The following is a 22,637-nucleotide window of genomic DNA, read 5'->3' as shown; positions in this document are numbered from 1 at the left end:
TATTAAGTTTTGCTTTATGCACAATCAGCAGTGTCTAATGATTTACACTACAAATGCAAATCATTTGTCTTTGCTGTATAAAAATAATTTCCTGAATACAAAATCTGAATGATAAATTTAGTTATCATTTAAAGAGAAATCTTTTGCTTATGAATTTATAAGTTGATGTCTGAAAGACTACATTTAATTCAGAAATTAATGTTATTTTTGGAAGCCCAAATAAGTATGAGTTTTGAAACAAAAACAATTTTTGAGGTTCAAAACAAATTACAAACATTCAGAAGTAAGAAATAAACTGAAATTTATTTAATCATATTAGGCTATCTATTAATATGAAGATGCTTTCTGTAGTGACTAGGACATTAAAATATCTATTATTCTTAATGCAATAAATTTTGATATATGGTAACATTTAATATTTTTGTTTTAATGATTATTAGTATATAATTAAAACAAATATATATCATATGTAATGTATATCACTTTTACATTATTTTATTCTGCAGAGTTAAGAATAATACTTTATGCAAAGAGCAAGAAGCAAATCTGTCTAAAGCTCTGCTAAGATAGGTCCCCTCCCTCCTCTCTCCAATGTTAATTTTCATTTGAATCATATTAGTTTAATTCAAAACTTGTATTTTTCTATATTGCATAGTAAAAAAATAAACAGGATACCAAAAGGTGCATATATAAAAGTACAGAGAGGTTTTTGATCTGAAAATGAATAGTCTGTGGTAGTTTAGTATAATTTTTCAAAAAAAATTTAGAGCCAAGTTAATTTTCTAAAGTTTAACACATTGACTACCGCATGAGGCGCCAGTGCGTTACAGATAATATGTAATTGTACCAAACCATCTATGTTATTAGATGAACCCTTCTCTACTACAGTCAAGAGATAGCAAAGAAGGGGTCATCTAACTAGATAGAGGACCCGAATGTTAGGTGCGAGTCGTGGCAGGGAAAGTGTTAAATGACTTAAATTACAATAATGCCATCATATTAAAAAAAAGCTCTAAAATTGCTCTAAATTCATAATAAATTTAGCTCTACTGTTAATTTAGTTCATGTTTATTTTTAAAAAATTTCAAATATGCTGAGTTTTTTAGTTTGTTCATTTAAAAGATGTGCAGCATTATAAAAAAAATGCAAAGACAGGTCAGATTATAATATTCATTTATTTAGAAAATATTTTATGACTAAAAATTTTTATTATAAAATATTGTAAAGTCTGAAGTATAAAAGGTAGAGATTAGTTTTAGCATAACATTAACTGTTTCAATCATTAATACAAAAATGGAATCTATCCTTTATATATATATTTATATATACACATGTAATATGTAGGCATTCTAAAATAAAATCTACATTTCAACAAAATCAGGTAAGTTTATGTTCTTTAAAAGTACATCCATATTATGCAGGCCTGGTTCTAAAGGCAAAGCCATTATTGTACCATATAATTTTAGCTGTCCTCCTAACCCCCATAATACCTTCATTAATTTTCTAAAGTAGTGTTTAAAATTTTTTTTAAAAAATCCACCATTTCTAATGTCAAAAAAAATAGAAAAAATTTTTTTGTAAGGAAAAAAAAAAACAACGTACTTTTAGATTTAATGAATTAGCAACACGTAAGGATATTTATAGAAAAATAAAAATGTAGATATGCATATATAATAAAACAAATTAAAAAATAAATATTGATTATTAAATTACAGGAAACATAAAGATGCCATTAACATATCTTAATTAAATCACAAATCCTGATCTGGCCCGAAACATTCAGAGGGAATAAAATATATTAAGTTAAAATTGCACTTTCCTTGCTAAGGTTATAATTTCATCAATAATGCTATCTATATTAATTTCTTCCAACAAATCTTTATAGTAATTAAACCTACAAAAAAATTACAGAATATTGAACACTACAAAAACTTTTGATGTGCTGCATACTTAAGCTGCCCCAATTCACACATTTTGACTTATCCATTTTTATTTGAATTATTCAATGGGAAAAGACAAGCCTTCTTCTTGTTCAGGATGGCCATGCACATACACTTTTACACAATAGGCAGAACCAGGTCTGATAATATGAAAAACAACAAATAGATACAATATGAAATAACTCCAAAATACTAACTTGCAAATAAACATTTTAAAAAGTTTATACGAAAATATTGTTAGCACTGTTACAGGCTAATCCATTTAATATAATAGATGTAGTTTTTAAAAAAAGCCCCACATAAGTTTATTATTTGACTAGCTTACTTGGAATATATATATAGAAATGTAAAGTATAAACAAAGTATTTGGACCAGGAAAGAAGATAATCTCTATGAGGCATACATTAATAAGCAAATATTAAATATAAAAAATTAAACTGCATTATAATAAAAACGCACTGAAATCAGTGTAGTTGCAAAATAAATACGATCTTATGGTACCAATGAATATTAACATTTAACTGTTTTCCTAGATATAAAAAAAAATCATATTACAAAAATTTGCTCCATTTTTCCTGAGAAGGATGAAAACATAATCACACTGTCAATACACACAAAAAAATTTATAAAACTACATGGATAGAAAATACATACAACAGGAAAAACAATACTGCAGAAGTAAAAAATAAATACTCTGTGTCAGGCAACAAGTGGCTTTTCTAGAAATCCTGTAAAAAAAGATGCTATAATTTCAATTTTATTTAGGATAACAAAAATTAAATTATTAAAAGCAGTTTTGGTATTAAAAAATTAACATTATGATTAAAAAAATTCTAGATTATGATAATGAATAAATCAACATATAGTGAGTAAGTCTTATTTCAATATTTAATTACAGCATGATAATTGAAAAATCTTTTTGAAGTCTCAGTCATTTCATAAATCATGAAACAGTATCTAAAATTATAAAGCATTAGTGTTTATGCACCTTAATAATTTTTGATGACATACTTGATAACCATTTATAAAACATGTGAAAACACTTATTAACATCAAACATTAATTAGTATAACAAATATTAACCTTACCTTCCAGTGTGCTTTAGATTAAACTTGTAAATTCTAGGAATAAAAATATGTTAATTAGAACACTGTATGAAATAAACTCAACTTTTAAATACACAAAACATTTTTTTATCAAAGCTTTCTATCTTCATTTCAAAATAAATTTTCCAACAAAATCTAATGTTAATTTAAATCAGTACTAATTCCAAACCAAAATGTTGTATCTATATAAATCAAATTTAAACATAAATTCATAGTTATTTTGGTTTTATTTAAACTAGTAGAAACCAATGAAAGCTTTGGGTACATAGGCATTTTATCTTTAAAAACAAATATGCTATAGTATGAATAGGCTTTAAATATCAATCTTTTTCACCGCACATAAAAAAATCAATAATTGTTTCAAAACTCTAAAAAAAGCACCTTTTCTATTCTATTTAATTTTCCACTTGTGCTCGAAACACAAAAATCTACAAAACGGATTTATTTTGGATGCAAAATCAAAAATTCTAAGGTGAACTCAGTAACTTCATAAAGTTTGTGATTATTGCTGAATATGCAGAAAATAATGAATCAGTCTGTAAAAAAATTAGAGAGGTGATGGGTCAACCATTGTATTCCAAGATGGATGCTCAAAAATCACAATGACAACTTTTTATTTCAAAATTACAGAGGCACACATTCATTATGAAGATGCTAAGAAATATTTTAAAATAACTGACAATTAGGTTCAGAATGATTAAATAATTTTATATAATAGATCAAATATAATTCATTTATCTCATTAATGGAATTTTATATAAATTTTAAACTCTAAAAGATCATGGCAAATATAATTCTTTTAAGATTACTGTCTTTAAATATTACACTATTGCAAATTATTGTTATGAAATATCTATTGTACTTTTTTTTTTTTTTTTTTTTTTACAATATCTAAAAATCTTTTACCCAAGAAAAATTTTCATAATTCTTGTCTTTAATTATTTGCTTTATTCAATTAGGGCAAAGGTTTATAGTCTGACCTTTTATTTTTCTAGGGTTCATTTATGATAAAATTAACTAAAAAATTTCTCTAAATAAATATATATATATATATAAATTTTCCATTTAATGCATAAAATGTTCATCTAATCAATATGCACAGCCTATTTTTTCCACAGGTATTATATTAAATACACTATCTTATTACAAATTCAAAGATTTCAGAGAATTTCTTAATAAAAATGAATTAACATAGTCAATAATACTAAAGTCCTATTATTCAATGCCATTTTAAGAAATTAATAATGGTTTCAAGAACAAATATGAAAGAAATTTTTAAAAAATTCAGATTACTTAATGAAAATAAGTATGCTGTATGTATTTAAGAAGATTAAAAGACTAATCACTAAATATTATTACAAAGATTAATCACTAAATATTATTACATTTAAGCAGTCTGTACTCCAAATTCGTATTTCTTAGAACTAAGCAAGTTTCACAATTACAAGTTCTATTTAAATAATTACAATATAATTCCAAAAAATAATTATTTAACTTTAATGACTATGTTCATGCAAAGCTGTAAATTATGCACAAATGAACCACCAGAAGTTATATTTAAAAACGCAACAGCATTAAAGAAGATTGATTTTAAGATGATTCAGAAAACTTCCAGTGGAATGCATTATTGTTCTAAACTATAAAACCTAAGGCTATTCTATGGGGGAAATGTAAAGGATATTTAAACCTTTAAATTTGTTTTAAAACTAAAAGAATCTGCATAGAGTTGCCATAACATTAAAATATCAATTTGCATTATAAAATAAAACTATAAAAACTACATTTGTTCAAATTTATAATTATTTACAATAATGCACATATAAAAATTGATATGTATGTGTAAGATATGTAAAAAAAAGAGAGTGAAAGAATGAAATAAAAATATTTGGTACTGTAAACAAGACAATTAGTTTTTAAATTAAGTAAAAATAAGTTCCATAATTCATGGAATAAAGAGACCCTAAAATGAAGTAAGGTTTCAGTTTAAGTTAACAAGATAAAATCTTTGCATACTGCTTACAATAATAAACATTCGCAAAAGTTATTAGTTATTTTGAATTAAACTATTCAAAAGAATGATTCCAATTTGAAATTAACACACCAATAAATTCTTATTTTTTGAAAGAAAAAAAATCTAAACAAAGTAAGATTTATAAAAATAATGTTCAATAAATCTTGTTAAGGAAAGAAAGCCGAATTAAATTTTAAATTATCTCAAACAAATCAAAACTTAAATTAACTTAAATATAACCATTATAAAATTCAATGGGGTGGGTGATGGAATTTTCAAGTTCATTAGTTTAAATTTTGAAAATAGGACACAATTGATTTTTTTTTTCAGCTTTGTTAATTGATTTTTAATGAAAGTGCACACATGAATTTAAAAAAGAAAATCTCAGAAGAAGATAACCACATTCCGAAGTATTTAGTTTATCATTGTAAAATTGGTTTTCATTCATCCAACTGAAGGTAACTATATCTGCTTTGTATCATTATGCTTGACAATATTAAATGAAGACCCTGGTGCATACAACAAATTAGTTATATAATATTAATTAATACTAATTAATTATATACTAATATGTAAAGACTGCAATGATAAATCATAGATATCTTCATTGTAACACTAATTATAATTTTTAAATCTATATTGAAAATTTTAAAAAATTACCTCCATTTGACTTAGAAAATGGATGCACCCGATTGAAATAAGTGTCAGAATCATTTTCTTCGACAACTGGTTCACTTATTTTTGTGGAAGAAAATGTGCTTAAAGGATCCTGAAAGATGTAAATAAATAAGATAATCTCAAAAAATTTTCTGTAATAATCTCTAAATAAATATTTTAATAAAATCAAAATTTTTAATGTATTTCAAATCAAATAACATGATCACGATTTGTATATAAATTCATTTCTAAGCGCTGCAAAAATCATACTTTCCCAAAAATTTTACAAAATTGTTTTAATTATCTAGGAATATTATAAATATAGATAAAAGAATGTATTTCATTAACATTTCTATAAAGAAGCAAATTGAAAAAAAAAATCAAAGTTTAAAAATAAAGTGAAATATGTAAAAGTGAAATATCATAACTTCAATTTTGCAACAGCACCCTCTGAATTAATTTAAATTAATGTTTTAAATTTCGTTCATTAAAATTAATCATCACAAATGATTTAAAAGATCTTTGATATTATGAAAGAATTTTACTACTTTTCTATAAAACTGAATAGTTCTATGAGCAAATCTTATAACTGGAATAAGCAAAGAACAGCTTTAAAGCTCATATCGTTAGTTTAACTAGTAACATTACATAATGAATTTTCAAATGAATTTGTTTGATGAAAAAAATCATTTATTTACATTAGAAATGCTTTTTACTGGAAACTTTTTTTAAGATGACGATCATGTTCCCCAATATTAGCAAATGATAAGAAATACACTCAAGCCATGGAAATTCAATATACAGATATTAGAATATGAGTATTAAAAACATAAAAAATTATATACTCCAATTTGAAAATTTTCTGAAATATTGATTGATTACAATAAGCATTAAAAAGAAGTTACAAAATATGTGAAGATAAATACTTCAACTGTGGTTATGTGCAATAAAACACCAAAACAAAAGCACCATACACACACACAAAAAAAATCAGATTTAAATATCTGGGAGTGATAAATTCCATTTAATTCATAAAAACCTTCAAAATAATAAGTTACAATCTGACAACAGTCTGCCTCCATTATAAATGCTAGATGGAATATAATCAATAAATACTTGTAATTTCTCAAATAATCAATAAAATGGTTGATAACTTACTTTAACACAATACTCATTTTTTATAAACAAAGGTCAAAACATTAATAATATACAAAATGACAATACATTAATAAATTTTTTATAAATTTAAAGTTGATGGACCAATTTGGTCTTTAATGACCAAATTGGTTGTGTTTTTTAATAACAAACACAACAACAGAAGAGCATTTCAAAATAAATCATAACTAATAATTATTTAAACAAATTATTTTTTAAAAAATGATAAAAAATTCTTTACTTATTCTAAATGTCCTGTAACACTGCTTTAAAGTATCATTAGAGGTTGTTGCTGTTTTTTTGATAATGCAAATTTAAATCAATGTTAATATTTATTGCTATAATACATTAAATTATGCTATTAGATGATTAAAAACATTTGTTAGAAGCAATATTTAATAAAATAATTCCCTATACTTGATGCTTACTCTTCCTGTACGTTTTAAGAGTTTCTCTTGTAACTCCTTTAATAATGTACGTTGATATTCATAGCTGAAACAAAAAAACATTATTATTATTTCAAAACTTGTAAAATTTTAGTCAAAATAAATTTAAATTTTAATCATGCAAAAAATTATCAGACTGAAACTAGAAAAAGTTTCAAAACATTTAAGAAAAAAGTGATTTTAAACTTATCTGTATAATTTTAATTATATACATTGAATATGACAAATATAATATTAGCTTACATCACATAATGGACTTTATTTATTATTATACAAAGATGCTTATTTAAAAGTTTCATTTTCTTAATATAATTAGAAAATACAAAAAAAAAAAAAGAGTATAACTGAGTAAGTCTGATAATAATATAATAACCTACGTTACAGATTAACGTACATAAAATATCTACAAATATTTAAAATTCATTAATTAGCATTATACTTTAATACACACTACATACAATAAACACAGAACAGTATGCAAGTACAAACTTAAATGTTACCTGCACAACTTTAGATAATTAACCCAATCTTCAGTTTGTTTTTGTGTTTGGCAAGCAAAATAATGTCTTCTTTCAAAATCATTGGCAAATGCTGCATTTAGAGAAGATTTATAATAATCGAATTAAAAAATATATTCAAAAACTGGAACAAATCTTGCAAAATTATACAAAAAATTAAAAGTATTTCGAGTATTCATTCTGAAAAGTTCACAAATTGATCTTTTGCATTTAACTAAGCATTTAATGCTATTTTATGATAATGATCTTTGAAAATTGAAATCCATACTTGACAAATAACTGCAACACAATGATCTGAATAAATAAAAAAATATTCTAATTTGTTTTAAAAAGTTGGTGTAAGTTCATTTACATACAGAACTATTGTACTTGAATATGGAAAATATACAAATGATTTCATAAAGTTGAGATGATTTTGGCTTAAAAATTAAATGTAATGGGAAAATTTTAAAGAATTTTATTACAAGCAAGAAAAATATCAATTTAAATATCCTAATTTAATCAAATTTTATAGTTATTTTATTTAAATTGCTTTAAAAATTCAAAATACTTACTAATAGAAAATGCATTGGGTAATTCTGTATATAATTCATTTTGAACTCTGCATTGTTCAATTACCAGTAATCCAACAGGCTATGACAAAAAAAAAAAAAAAAATTAATATAAAATAAAACATCTATATTAAAAATAATTATGTTTGAAGTTAAAAAAAACCATTAATAACAATGAGCAATTATAACCTAAAAATAAAATGTACATTTTTTCTTAAAAAATAGTAAAGATGCACAAAAATATGGCAATCTATTATCCTAAATTAAGTTGAAATCTGTTTAAAACATAATTGAAAGGAGACAAAATTTTTGTTATTTCAATTCTAAAAGCATTAATATCTTTTAATTATATTGAAAACATCAGTAAATTAGAAGAAAAAAATTTCATTACTTAAAAAGAAAAGCTTTACTTAAAAGCTTCATTACTTAAAAAGAAAAGCTTCACTTAAAAGCTTCATTACTTAAAAAGAAAAATTAACTTTTGCAATAAAAAAAAATTTAATTGAATAAATTTACATTAAGCCATTTAAAATCATTTTTATCTTATCACATTTTAGATATATCCCCTTTCACATTTAAACACAAACTACTACAAGCATACTTTTAAAATATAATGACTAAACAAGATTTCAATTCATGTATTTAATTTATTCCATCCTATTTCCAGTTTTTTTGATTTTGCTGGTTGTAAGATTACATTATTTAATCATAATAAATTCAAAGTCATAATATTTTATCTCCAAATAATTGAACATAAATTTTAAAAAAATTCAAAAAATATTTCAGTGATTTATCTGTTGTTGTTTCTAATGGCACTTATCATAGACAAGCCCACTGACTTTAGAAATCAGTGATTTTAAGCCAAGCGTGTGTCTATTGTTTTATCAGGAGTGCCATCTAGGGCCAAGAGTATGACTTAGCTATACACACGTCACAACCCTTTTTACGGGGCGGACTTCATTCATGAATTTCATTCACTCATCCACAGATCATAATTTAGACCTGAATCCGAGAACGATCACCCCTTATGCAGTACCCCCCAGTGGTATTACTCTCGACATGGAGGACTTTGTGACCACAACAGATTTATACATGCCCCAGCCACCACACACACGGAGAGTCTTTGGCCGGCAGGGTTCGAACTCGCAACCCAAGGAACACGAATCCAACGCCCTACCAACCAGGCTATCCTGGCCTCAGAGATTTATTTAAATAATAGAATCTTGTTGTTCTAACTGATTCTGTTATTTAGAATCAGAACAACAAGTCACAATATATTTGAATTATATTAAATGCACAAAAGTTACCTACTTTTATAATTCAAAAATAAAACATTTGAAATAAAATAAATTCTAAAGACTAGGAAAATTAAGATTGCATTAATATTAAAACATAAAATAGTGAGTAGCGTAAGAAAAGTTTTTAGCTAAAATTGATGACAAAGTGTAGATTTAGTGTATGGATTAGGTATAGCGTATTTAGGATATGTCACAATAACTTTTCAGAAAATTTTCATAAATGATTTAAATATTTCCTTATCATTATTTTATAAATGATAACCAAAATAGGATAAATAATTCTACAGCAGTATAAAACTAAATCATTTTCAGGAATTCTATATAGACTTATTGCACTATTTAGGCCTCATTCTCACCTGCTTTCAGAATCTTATTAGGTTCTTATTGCTGAAGCTTCATTTTGTGCAGTTTCATACCAGGGATAGAAAAATGTTTATATCAGTAAAAAAATGTACATAAGAAGGAAGAATATGAGAAAAAAAGAATTTCTCACATAAAATTTAAATTTGTTATTCACAGTCTGTACCATTTAACAATTTCAGTTTCTTTTTGTGTGTGGAAAGAAATCCTCCCCCCTTTTTTTTAATCAAGATTTTATCAGTAAACAAGAATGTAGAAAACATTTTATCACAAATCTGGAACTCTAAATACAAATCATAAATATGAGGTATGGATAATCATATTTATAATATGCTGCACCTTTATAGAAATTTTGGAATTTTTTTTTTTCATTTCAATATTTATTATGGATTAATTTTTTTATTGTATCATTTTTAGCAGCATATGAAGCTACTATTTTAATTATGACTCCAAATTCTATTTGGATATATTTCATAATAAATATAGAATCTTGTAATCATTTTTTTCATTAAACATTATTACTAATTATATCTTATTTTTCTACAACTAATATTCTAATTTTTTTTCTCTCTTTTACATTTTATAAGAATTTGAATTTCTTACAATAAATATACTATCTCCTGAGCAACAGGTGAAATATCCAGTTTGATTTCTTTCTTTAAAATTTTTATTCTGTCAAAATAGCTTACAGCTGTTATTAGAAAAACATCAGAATGGCAAATAGTTGCTTCAAAAAAAAAAGAAAAAAAAAGGCAGAGCAGATAAATTATTCTTGATTTAAATCAAAGTTTTAATTAAAAATGTACCTTTTTATTAGAAACAAATTGGCTAATTTCCGAAATTTTGGAATTCCAACACAAACAGAAAGAGATGTATTACAAAATTCTATGTCTATTAACATGAAACAAGATAAATAAAAACATGAAAAACAGTAAGCAATATTAAGTTATAATGCATTTTAAAAAACTAAGCAAACGAAATTTAAATCAGAGATTAAAGTAAACATTAAAATATTACCTCATTTTCAAAAACAGCACCATGTTCATTGAGTCGAAAATAAAAAAGTAGATTGCCTTTCAATTTGAACCATCTCTCTTTATATACTAACAAAAATAAACAAAAGCAATGAAAAAATAAGATCTCTTTTTTTTGTTGTTGTTTCATTAATACAGCTATAGTAAATTTTATAGTTATAAAAGTTAATTTTCAGTTTAATCATAAAAGTGTGTTAAAATTTTAAAGAAATGAGAATGTAATCATTACAATATAATCAATTAAAAATATTTTTAATAAGTAAAATTATTCTGATATAAACTTTAAATAAGTAAGATGATATTGATCTGTAGAACAAAATTTTTTAATAAAAAATGTAGAGAGAATAATATAAAAAATACTTGTAAACAGTTGAGAAATTTTATTAAATGACTTAATACTTTGAAATCTAATCTTTCTCTAAGCTTTACTACTTCCTAGAATTAGTGTATTGTCTAGATTATTGCTTGCATGCAAGCTCAGTAAATATGAGACAAAAGTCAAGATTTGATCAAGGTCAATAATTTAGTTTAGATTTAATGCAAGGGTTTCCAATTTTTTTTAAATCTACAGTGTCCGTGTTGAATCCAAAGTTTTTCTACAAAAATTTACCTAAAATTTACCCCCCCCCCCCAAAAAAAAATAGTCCGTTTTTGTATAGGTTAGTTAAAAAAATAAATAAAATACATTTTTGATAAAGCAAAACTTTGATAATAATCCTTATTCATTATTATATTCTTATTAATACAGTAATTATTGAATTGGATGCACTTGTTAATCATTACATATCATACACTTGTTAATCATACATTAATCATAGAATGTAATTACATGCAGTAACATATTCAATACATTTCCTATATTGGTTTTTGTACAATACATTTATTTTTATGACAATAACAGCTAATCACCAAATTTTACATAAGAAACAGATAATGATAATAAAATTCTCTGAACCAGATTTTATTAATAATATAAAACATCTAATAGTATCCTTATGAGAAAGTAAAAGCTCTAAGTACCTGCAGTACTCTTCATGTCTCTTGTGCACTATTGCCTTAAAATATTACATTTTAAAAATTCCAAAATAAAGCTAAAGAAAATATTCTTATAATACAATTATTTCTTAAATTTAATATTCTCATAAACAAAAAATAAATAAGAATAATAAATGTCATCCCTTCCCTATTATATTGAAGCGGTAGGCGAATGTGCTAGGATAGAATCTGGGACCTTGTGGTTTGCATTCACCACAATATACTTAATTCAAAAGAACAATATTGTATAAAAATTATTCTTTCAAACTTATTTTTAAAAAATTACCTTAATCCCGACAATTTAAAATTATTGAAAAAAATCACTTTAAAGATTTTTTTTATTCAAAAGATTTTAATTACAGGATGACGAAAGGTTTTAAAGATGATAGTTTAAAATTAATAAAAAGTTTTACACATAAATATTATTCTTTTTAGTAATCAGAATAACATTTTTCATAATATACACTTATATTATAGATGGCCTCTTCATTCAGATAAGCTAAATACTTTATTTTCATTTGACTTTAATTTTTTAAGTGAATGCATACAAAATATGAATACAAAAATATACTGTACCCTTCCCAAGAAACTTATATTTGTAGATTAAAAAAGACATAAAAGGAAGAAAAAAAAACATAGCACTGATTGGGAGTGCTTTTAATATTTTAACATTTACTAATTAAAATAGTTTAAATCATTTAAATTAACTTAAGTAAATATATGAATAAATTAAAATTCAGATTACATGATTATAAAGAAAATGAAGAGATTATTTCTCCCTAATATGCACCATCACTACACAAATGTAAAACTAATGTCACCAAAAATCAAATCAAAAAGAATAAAATATATACACTCCAAATAAAAAAAAAAAAGCAAATGCATAAACTTAATAAAATAGGAATCAAAAACAAAACTATGAGGTAATTTGACTTGATGAGAAGTTCTGACTTATGCTGTCTTCTTATTAGCCTTTGACACCAGAAATAAGGCAATTTAAAAAAAATTAATAATAAAAACATAAGAAGACAATTTATTTCCCTGCATCACTTAAGTATCCAAGTAATGTAATGCAGAGAATCTTAAATATATCATGTGCTAAGTTTACAATACTTCATGCAATTCCGGGTGTAAAATATACTTATAATAATGAAAAATGAGCAAATATTTCAAAGAAATTTCCTTACCTTCTCTAAAACCAGGACCTTTGTAATACATTCTACCCTCTTTATCGCCTGGTTGCATTGCAACGCAAGCTATTTCCTTCTCATTAAAACGCATTCTTGAAAACAAAATGGAATTGGAGTATGAAAATTAAAATTTGTTTCCCGTTCAGCAAAATTATTTAGCATTCGTATTTTTTATATTTTACACCATTCTGTAACATAAGGCACTTAGTACTGTTTCCCAATCGCAATATTTTCAATTTATGTCAGCATTTATCACCATTCTGCAACTACACTATACCTTTAATACATATTGAAAACTAAAAATTTTATTCGTCAAATATTTGCACCATGTGACTCAGTAGCACCTCAAAACAATAACAACCAATAACATTTTAAATAAACAGAAGGCGGTTACGAAGCGCTGTACCACCATAACACGTCATTTCCGTTTCGTCATACTTTGTTTCAAACAGTGTTCACAGGTAGGGATGACGAATATTTTCAGAGCGGTTATTACGTAACCAATATCAAAAAGTCACAAATACAAGAGATCAATACTTTTCAAAGAGGGGTGTGATTCAAATCCTTCATACGATCTTACTGATGATATTTCGATTACAGGTTTTGGATCACGATAGAAACTAACAATCGATACGATATCACTGAAATTTGCCGGAGCGGTGACGATACGATCTGTCCAATGGAAGGTCTCGAAAGAAATCTGTGATTGGATTGAAAAGTGAACGGACCGGTTATTGGAATTATCGTATCGTAACGTATCATTGAATTGCATATCACTGAAATTTATTGGAGCGGTGATTTCACCGGAAAGTGCGAGGTCACCGCTCCACTTTACGGGAGTGACCGATATTCGTATTTGATGATGCACTATTCCATACGGATCATTTTTAATTGCTCGTGACATGATTGACTTTGATTACATGTACTCTGTTTACTGCTGGCGCCATCTATTGGTAGAATATAGGACTAAAGTAAACATTTTAAAGAAATGACATATATTTTTAACTCATCTTTTCCAGAAAATGGTTCACTCTAATAAATAAATTAAATAAATAGTTTTGAGGGAAAAAAAATTTAAGAAGTAAGCTGAAACAGATAAATTAATTCAATCACACGTTAATTAAATTAGTAAATTAAGTATTAATTACAATTAATAAATTCTATATTTAATATTAAGTAATAATTTTTAATTAATAATATGATTGAAATAACAGATATTTGGAACGCCTATTTAAAAATAACAATAGCAATATTATTTGTTATTCAAAAAATCGTGGATTATGCATCTCTAGTCAGGAGCATCATCAAGATGAAGTATATTTTCGTGTTTAGAAAATCAAAAATGTTAATTTTTTTATCATTTACAACTATTAAAAAAAGTAGGAACGTTTTTTTCAACGTATTTTGAAAGTTAATTAAAAAACTATTTTATAAATAAAATGTTTTATAATTCAAACTTTAAAAATAGGGTTGATTTTTGGTTTCATAAATATTTAATGAGACTTCCTGAAAAATGACAGTAAAATTAATGTGTCTTCAGTTCTATATTGAGGATGTAAGTTAGGAAAGTATGGTTATGTTTCTTTTCCTTATATTTAAAGTAAAATAAAGGTTAACCTTATTTTTTTTTAAATTTTTAAATGCTTTATTTAAAAATGTTAGTAATCAAATACCCATATATATGAATTTAATATAATTTAGAAAATTTAAAGAAATTTATCTTCCTTTGAGGAATTTCTGAGAATAACATTTGAAATCATTTTAAAAAGGGCTTTTGAGCAACAAGGAAGTATCAACCAGCATATTAATTGAAGTTACTGATTTTCTGCATATCTTCTTTTGTTGAGTATTTTAGTTAAAAAAGTTTCTTTTTTTTTAATTGAAAGATGAGCTGATAAAAAATTACAAATTCTAGATCTTATTTTTGAAGTAATTTGAAGTGAGAATAAAAAATACAATAATTATATATAATACTAAAGATTCCCTATCATAGTAATCCGAATTCATAAAAAACAGGATTATTTACACCATGTTTCCTAATTTTTCTAAGAATTTAATAAATTTTCCACTTAAAGATTCCATGTAATCAATCCAAATTCCATTTAATCAATGTATTTTTTAAGGAAATAATCACTTTAACTATTTTTGCAATAAAAGTACTTTGCGTACATAATAATTTTAAATATAATAAGTATCTACATCCTTTTAATGGAACAAAAATTTGATCTAAAACCTTTTTTGAGCAAGGAATTTAAGGGGATATACTTCTACTGATTTCAATCATTCCTTAAATTTTATTTCAGTCTAATAAATAATTGAAAAATAATAATAATGAATTATAGTTTTGAAATTCAATTATGGCAAAGAAAAAAAGCCATTTGTCAATTAACTGTGATAATCGTGAACTATTCTGCAGCTGCATTTTTTTTTTTTTTTTACCTTCAGTGGCAAGGACTTTCTTTTAAAATATATACACTTTTTGTTACTGCATATATTTTAAGTTTGATGAGTACTTAAGTTTTTATTATGGTGGCATCAGAGAAAGATAACCTGAAAAAAAATCATCAGTTTAAATTAATAATAAAATGTTTATCAAAAGAGAAAAAAATAAAATTTAATAAGATCCCCCCCCCCCAAATTTTTTGGATTCTTTAAAATAAACAATATTTAGATAAAATTTAACATGACTATATACTCAAAAGGGAGTCAATCATGGAATAACTATCTTGGCCATGTCTTGCTGAAATAGTTTTCTGTAGTTAGGCAAGTAGGATAAAATAGAAAATCTACATGTTTTCACCACCATGATTGATATGCATTTATCAGAAACAAAATTAATCAATAATCCAAGAATAACTATTAACCATTTCTTCTTTAAAAAAAAAACCTTAATAACTCATATGATTTCAACTTTTGTCCAACCAGGACTACTGGTGTAGCTGCCGAGATTTTTCCGCAATTTTTTTTTAATTCAGAGAATTTAATTTACTATCTCATTCTTTCCGATATATTTAAATAATGCAAATATGTTTTTAAAAATTTGATTTCTGGACATTTTAATTTAAATAAAAGTTTCAATATTTTTGTTTGAAATTATGAATTATAATATTAATAATTTTATATTTTTTTAAAAATCTGATAAGATATATTATGTTGTCATACCAAAATGTTAGTGTTTTTATAGAAAAATTATAAGAGATTTCTTATATCATGATATTCATTTTATTAATTTTAAGCAATAAATATTTTGATATTTTTACTTGACATTTTTCTAAGTTAAATGAAAGAAAAAGTATACTGAAATGTAAAACTGAATGAGAATAATAAATTAGAAGAATTATAAACAATTTTGAAATTTTTATTACAGACATCAGAACTACAAAATGCATCTGATTACTCTTTACAAAATATAAGATGAATACTGCACTAAGTTATAAACATTTTTCAAATATCAAAATCACAAAACAACTTTTGAAATTATAAAGTAAATTATTATGAGTATAATTTAATGTAGAATTTACAAAAGTTTTACAATGTATAGGTAGAAAAGTTAAAATCAAGGTAAGAAAAAAAAAAAAAAAAAGAAAAAAGATTAATTCTCTAAAATATCTGAAAATCACGCAATATAAATATAATTGTCATTGTATATAAATTATAAAAATTAAAAATCATGAAAAATTCTGAATCTTCTGGACTAATTAATAATACAAAAACTCAAACAATATAATTGAAGATAATTTGAGAAAAAAAATTGCAGAATAGTAATAGAACTCTAGATTGACAAGATAGAAAGTTCAAAATAAAGTTTACAACTAAATATACATAAAATATAACATACATTGTGCCATTATTGAAAATCAATGCTATTTTTCATGAAGTAATCAGTAATGCAAAAATTCAAACAACAATATAATGAAAATTTAAAATTATATACGTTTAAAAAAATTGCAAAATATAGAGGGTTAAAGCAATACATGAGTGACTTGATAGAAAATCTAAAATAATGTAAAATTTATAAATGAATTTAAAATCAGATATGTAAGATTATTATATTCCTTATGAAACCTTATCATCATGTTCCTAGTGTTCATGTTCCTAGTAATTGAAAAAAAAGAACAAAAATAAATTTAAAAAAAAATAAAATATTGCTTTTGGATATGCACTAATCAGAAATATACAAAAATTAAATAACAATGAAAGTAATATATGTAATTGTGAAAGTGTGTGATTAATAAAGCATATATTGATAAATAATACAAAACCATAAAGAATTTTATATGGCTGAAGCAACATAAACAGTTTTAATATAAAGCTTTATATATATATATATATATATATATATAGTAAGATAATATATATGATTCAATAGGTGAAAATAATAATAAAAAAAATAATGAATTTGATAAAATTAATCGCTCAAATGATTAAAATTTTAATTTAAATCACTGCATAGAATAATTCAATTAAAATTATTTATATGCCTATGTATACATATATGCATAATTCTAGATAATGACACATTTAAAGTATTAAACAAAAATCTAAATCAAAGCAAAAAAATTACAGAATTAATAAAACAAATAGTCTAAAAGTATTTGCATACAATAATAAACTTCAAATAATATTATATCCGATCCAGGGTGCGTAGTGTGACATGGATACAAAAATTAAGCACCTTAGCAAAATATTATCGACTAGCCGCCTTTGGCGACCAGCCGGTTCGCCAATCTTAATGTTCGTTAAAATTTTAATAATTAAATATTTTATGCAATTCCAACTTTAATAGATTCTTCAGCAAAATATTTTAAAACGTCAAATTTTGATAGTCATATAATTCACTCATAATATTATAAAGGCCTTCAGTCATAACGTGATATGTATCTCTCTCATTTTCTGTTACCCCTCGTAGAATTTATGCTTTAAATTAAAGTGTAAATGATTAATCTGCAATTAATATAATAATATTTTTTACTGAAACAAAGCATTTTTTTTAATAATATGATTACTGATAATAGAGTCACTGAGCGTTTAAACTTTATGGGCACTAAAGAATATCTTTCTTAATTTATGTAATATCTCAAGAATTTGTCAACAAAATTTTCTCAGATTCATCATGAACAGATCGATTAATGAACAATGTTTCATTTTAAATGCATTAAACACTAAGAAAATAAAATGAATCGTTTAAAATAATAGGTCTAAAACAGATTTAAAAAAACTACTTAAAAAACGATGTACTTAAAACTATAAGCATATACAAAAAAAATATATAACTAACATAAATACAATTTATTTACAAAAGTACACAACTAACCTAAAAATAATTTAAATCATTGGAAACAGGTTAAAAAAAACTATTTAAAAAACAATGTACTTAAAACTATAAGCATATACAAAAAATATATAACTAACATAAATACAATTTACTTACAAAAGCATGCAACTAACCTAAAAATAATTTAAATCATCCGTTGAAAGTGGTTGTCATGACAACAATCAGAACAATGCGCATGCGTGAATTTTCTTCGCCAGCTCCGGTAACGCAAATGCGTGAATTTTTCTACGCCAGTTGGGGTAACGCTAGGCAGATTATACATTTTTAATTTCCTTTATTCTGTGTTATTTTAATTCAAAAGTACTTCAGAATGAATCTGAAACATGGATTAATTAACAATGTTTAATTTTAAATGCAGAAAACATTAAGAAAATAAACAGAATCGTTTAAAACAATCCGCCGAAAAATATTAACCCTAGCCTCATTACTGTTGGGAGAAAAAAGAAACGGAAGCCTTACTCATTTGGCGGTGGGGGAAATGGAAAATTTTTTTTGGCGGAAAGGTTGGCGGTGGGGAAAATGGAAGATTTTTTTGGCGGGAAAGTTAGTTTTTAATTAATAATTAAAATTCTAATTAAAATTTCAAAAAAAGGGACCCCAGGTGCACATTCCCGACCTCTAAGGTATACATGTACCAAATTTGATAGCTGTATGTCAAATGACCTGGTCTGTAGAGCGCCAACACAAACACACACACACACACACACACACACACACACACACACACACACACACACACACACACACACATTGAGCTTTATTATAAGTATAGATTAGAGCTGCCTGGTGGATATTTCTCCCGAAAAAATTTTCTAACGGCCGTATTCACCAACCGTTGTCAAACATCAGCTGATGATTAAACGCTGATCAGCAGTCAAATCGGTATTCACCACACCAAATCGGTTGACGATTTCCCCCTGTTTTGCCCCATTTTTTGATTCACGGACTTCCGATGATCAAATTTGATCAACGGTTTTCCGCATGCGCAGTTCTCAAGAAGGACAACTGTTACATTAGTTTTCAAACAAACATGGGGGATTTAGATACATTGGAATTATTGCAGTTGATATCAGATTGGAGGTGAATAATTTACACTGACAGAGTTTCTGATGTGGATTTGTTAGATGAATGTGATGTTGTTTCCAATGCATTTTATCTTTGAGAAGGAGAAATTAAGCACCAATATCTTACGAAACAGTGCTGTAACTACTGAAGAGAAATTGTGTATTGCCTTACGTTTTTTTGCTTCAGGAAGTCATCAACAAATAATTGGTGATTTCAATCAAACTAGCCAGTCATCATGTTGCCGGGCTATAAATGAAGTATCTAGATGTATAGCTGAAATGAGGCCAAGATTCATTTACCTACCAAATAATGAATCTGAGCGACTTGAGGTATGTTTACATTGATCCCTTTTACATCGTTCATATGGGAATCCCTTTTTATTGTTATTATATCCGAGTTGATTTTTGATTATTATTTTCTGGAATTAAAATTAGAATCTGTCATTTGTATAATTCCGTGAACATTCAAATTTTTGAAGCAAAGGAATTATAATTAAAAGAATTTTCTAAACTTATTAATACCTTTTAGAAAACTCATCAAGTTTAGTACGATTATACTGTTTTTTGTCAATACTGTTTTACAGTTTTTTGTTCCTTAAAATACTTCCATTAAAAACATTTTATTGCATATTTTCTATTTGGTTAATCTAATGACTTGCTAATAAAATAAGTTATTTCATATCTATACATATTCATATCATTTGTGTAGTCTTATAGTTTTTTTAATTATGTTATTATGGCGATATAAGTTATTAAAAATTGATAATGTATGTATGTAATATTTTTTCAAATCATTTTTAATTAACTTTTAATATTACTTTTATAACTGGAATTCATCTGTAACAGTTTTTGCATTTGTTATGCTATAAGAAAATTTTTCCATTCTTTACATAGACAGTGTACATGTTAATCAATTTTAACCATGCTCCTTTTTTTTTCAATTTTGTAAATCTGTAAAAATATAATAAAGAATTCAAGTATTAAAGATTATTTGCAATATAAACTTAACATTTTAATTATGCTTTATTCCATATTGAAAAATCTTATTCTTCTACCCCTACCATTATACCACTGTATATCAAAGATTATGGCAGGTTTTTGTATGAATAAAGCAAGAAGGGTTTTTGAGAAACAACCACCTAAATAATAAATATGTTTTCGTTGAACAAATAATATTTTAAGATTAGGAAAAAAAATATTCTTTCTGTAGAATATTTTCCAAAGTTATCTGAAATCACTTACAAATATTTTAGAATGCACATTTCTAGTGATTGAGAATAGAATATCTTATGTCTTTTTTTTTATATATATATAAAAAAGTTTTAAAAAGTACTGTATAAATAAATTCTAAATTTAGTTACAAAAAATGGAATTTTTGACTTATATCAAATCTTATAATATTTAAAATATTCAATATTATAATCAAATAAATTATAATATTTGTGTTTATACTATCAATTTTTAAGTATGTCATGTAAGTATTATTGTTAAATTAGCAATTGGCTAAATTCTAGAGACGGGTACCGCCAAGTTTGGCGCCAAATGTATGGCAACCCTGTAAAGAGAATGGTGCGATGTAATTATAAACTAATCAGGTATGAATTGACTTTGAATATCAACCAATTAGGTATAAGTGCAGCTTTTCGCGGGGAATTTCTAATTTCTACTGCTCCCCAAGTCTCGTAACGTATTTTTTCTTACTTTCTTCGATTTCTCTTGTGCTGGCAGCTTTTTGTGGGGAATTTCAAAATTTTCTCTTCAATTGGATTTATTCTGATTTCTTCTGCTTGTAAAGTATTTTTTTTTCTTACTTTCGTCGATTTTTCTTGTGGTGTAAAATGGCTGGTGTGAATGTGACAAATGAGGAATCCCTTAAATTGAGGGTTTTTTTTTTGATTTGGAACGTTTGGTAGCGAATGCGTGTGTTGAATGGTGCATGAAAATGGATTTAATTGCTGATGGAAGTGTGGTGAATGCTGGCAGGATATGGTATTAACAGAAAGGAAAGGTTTTTAGAAGAGGAGGGCATTATTGTAAATTAACGAAATTCACATCGTTAAATCGGGTGAGTTAAAAAAAAAATTTGTATTGTTATTTTTGTGCATTTTTTTAAATCTAACATTGTTCAAATTGTGCTATTTTTAATTATTTCTTATATAATTATTCTTATTTTATAATTCTAATATTGTAAATTCTAAATATAAATATAATATTATAATATTCTATTAAATATAATTATTCTTATTTTTGTTCTTTTTGTATACTTCATGCCAAATTTTTCTCCTGCCATCGCCCCAAGGACGCTGTAATCTTCAGAAAAAAATCTCTTGAAAATAGTCATAATATTGAGAAATACAATTCTGAAGATTACAGCGGCCGCGGGGCTTGGCGAGAAAAATTTGGCGGGAAATCGCCAAATGGTACCCGTCTCTAGAACTGTACCTAGCAATTTTTTTCATTAGTTATTTATAATATTATAATTAATTCTTATTTCACATTTCTCAGATTAAAGACTTGCAAAGATATGGAAGAAATAAGGAACAGCCAAAAAAAAAAAGAAAAGCAACAAACAAAAAAATCTTTTTCATCTGTCTGGTGATGATTATACAGGATTGCTTTTTGTATTTTTGAAACTTTCCTGTATGACTCATTTCCATGATTGTACACTGTTTTCACATGGGTATATAAGTGGGTTTTTTTAGTAAATTGATTTTTTATGTTATTATTTATTTTATAGAAAAAGAATTATTGCAGTTTTTATTATGATTAATAATTAGAAATTTAAAGAAATTACTTTTGTTACTTATAAATTGTGTGATATAATAATGTGCTTAGTCACTCAATATAGCTAATCTCTTTTACAATATCAGTTTACTTCAGCTTTAATCTTCAACAATGTGTATAAAATTAACATTTTTTAAAGAAATCAAATTTTGA

At 25.2% G+C, this 22,637-nt stretch overlaps 1 protein-coding gene across 2 annotated transcripts; it reads right to left on the bottom strand.

The window, feature by feature from the left end:
- Positions 1-1,156: 1,156 nt before the first annotated feature.
- LOC129961703 (pleckstrin homology domain-containing family J member 1-like) lies at positions 1,157-13,699 on the bottom strand. 2 transcript variants are annotated; one of them, XM_056075247.1, is made up of 8 exons: positions 13,299-13,699; positions 11,060-11,145; positions 8,388-8,466; positions 7,816-7,906; positions 7,298-7,361; positions 5,726-5,826; positions 3,029-3,063; positions 1,157-2,668 (listed from the first exon to the last, which is right to left on the bottom strand). In XM_056075247.1, the coding sequence occupies exons 1-7, from the start codon at positions 13,390-13,392 to the stop codon at positions 3,042-3,044; spliced, it is 537 nt and encodes a 178-aa protein (XP_055931222.1). In that variant the 5' UTR covers positions 13,393-13,699; the 3' UTR covers positions 1,157-2,668; positions 3,029-3,041. The 2 variants fall into 2 exon arrangements, with proteins under 2 accessions (XP_055931222.1, XP_055931221.1); XM_056075246.1 differs by having other exon boundaries at positions 3,029-3,061; positions 5,718-5,826; positions 13,299-13,689.
- Between the last annotated feature and the right edge of the window lie 8,938 nt (positions 13,700-22,637).

Source organism: Argiope bruennichi, chromosome 2 (assembly GCF_947563725.1).
Source record: "Argiope bruennichi chromosome 2, qqArgBrue1.1, whole genome shotgun sequence".
Lineage (NCBI taxonomy): Eukaryota > Metazoa > Arthropoda > Arachnida > Araneae > Araneidae > Argiope > Argiope bruennichi.
Note: the sequence above shows the minus strand (reverse complement) of the source record. Positions and strands in the feature narration are given on the sequence as shown.

Coding starts and splice junctions, on each gene's coding strand:
- LOC129961703 (XM_056075246.1), bottom strand. CDS start 13,392: ATGCGTTTTAATGAGAAGGAAATAGCTTGCGTTGCAATGCAACCAGGC. Junction 7,907..8,387: donor ACCCAATGCATTTTCTATTA/GTAAGTATTTTG, acceptor CTCTAAATGCAG/CATTTGCCAATGATTTTGAA. Junction 3,062..5,717: donor ATTTTCTAAGTCAAATGGAG/GTAATTTTTTAA, acceptor TTTTATTCCTAG/AATTTACAAGTTTAATCTAA.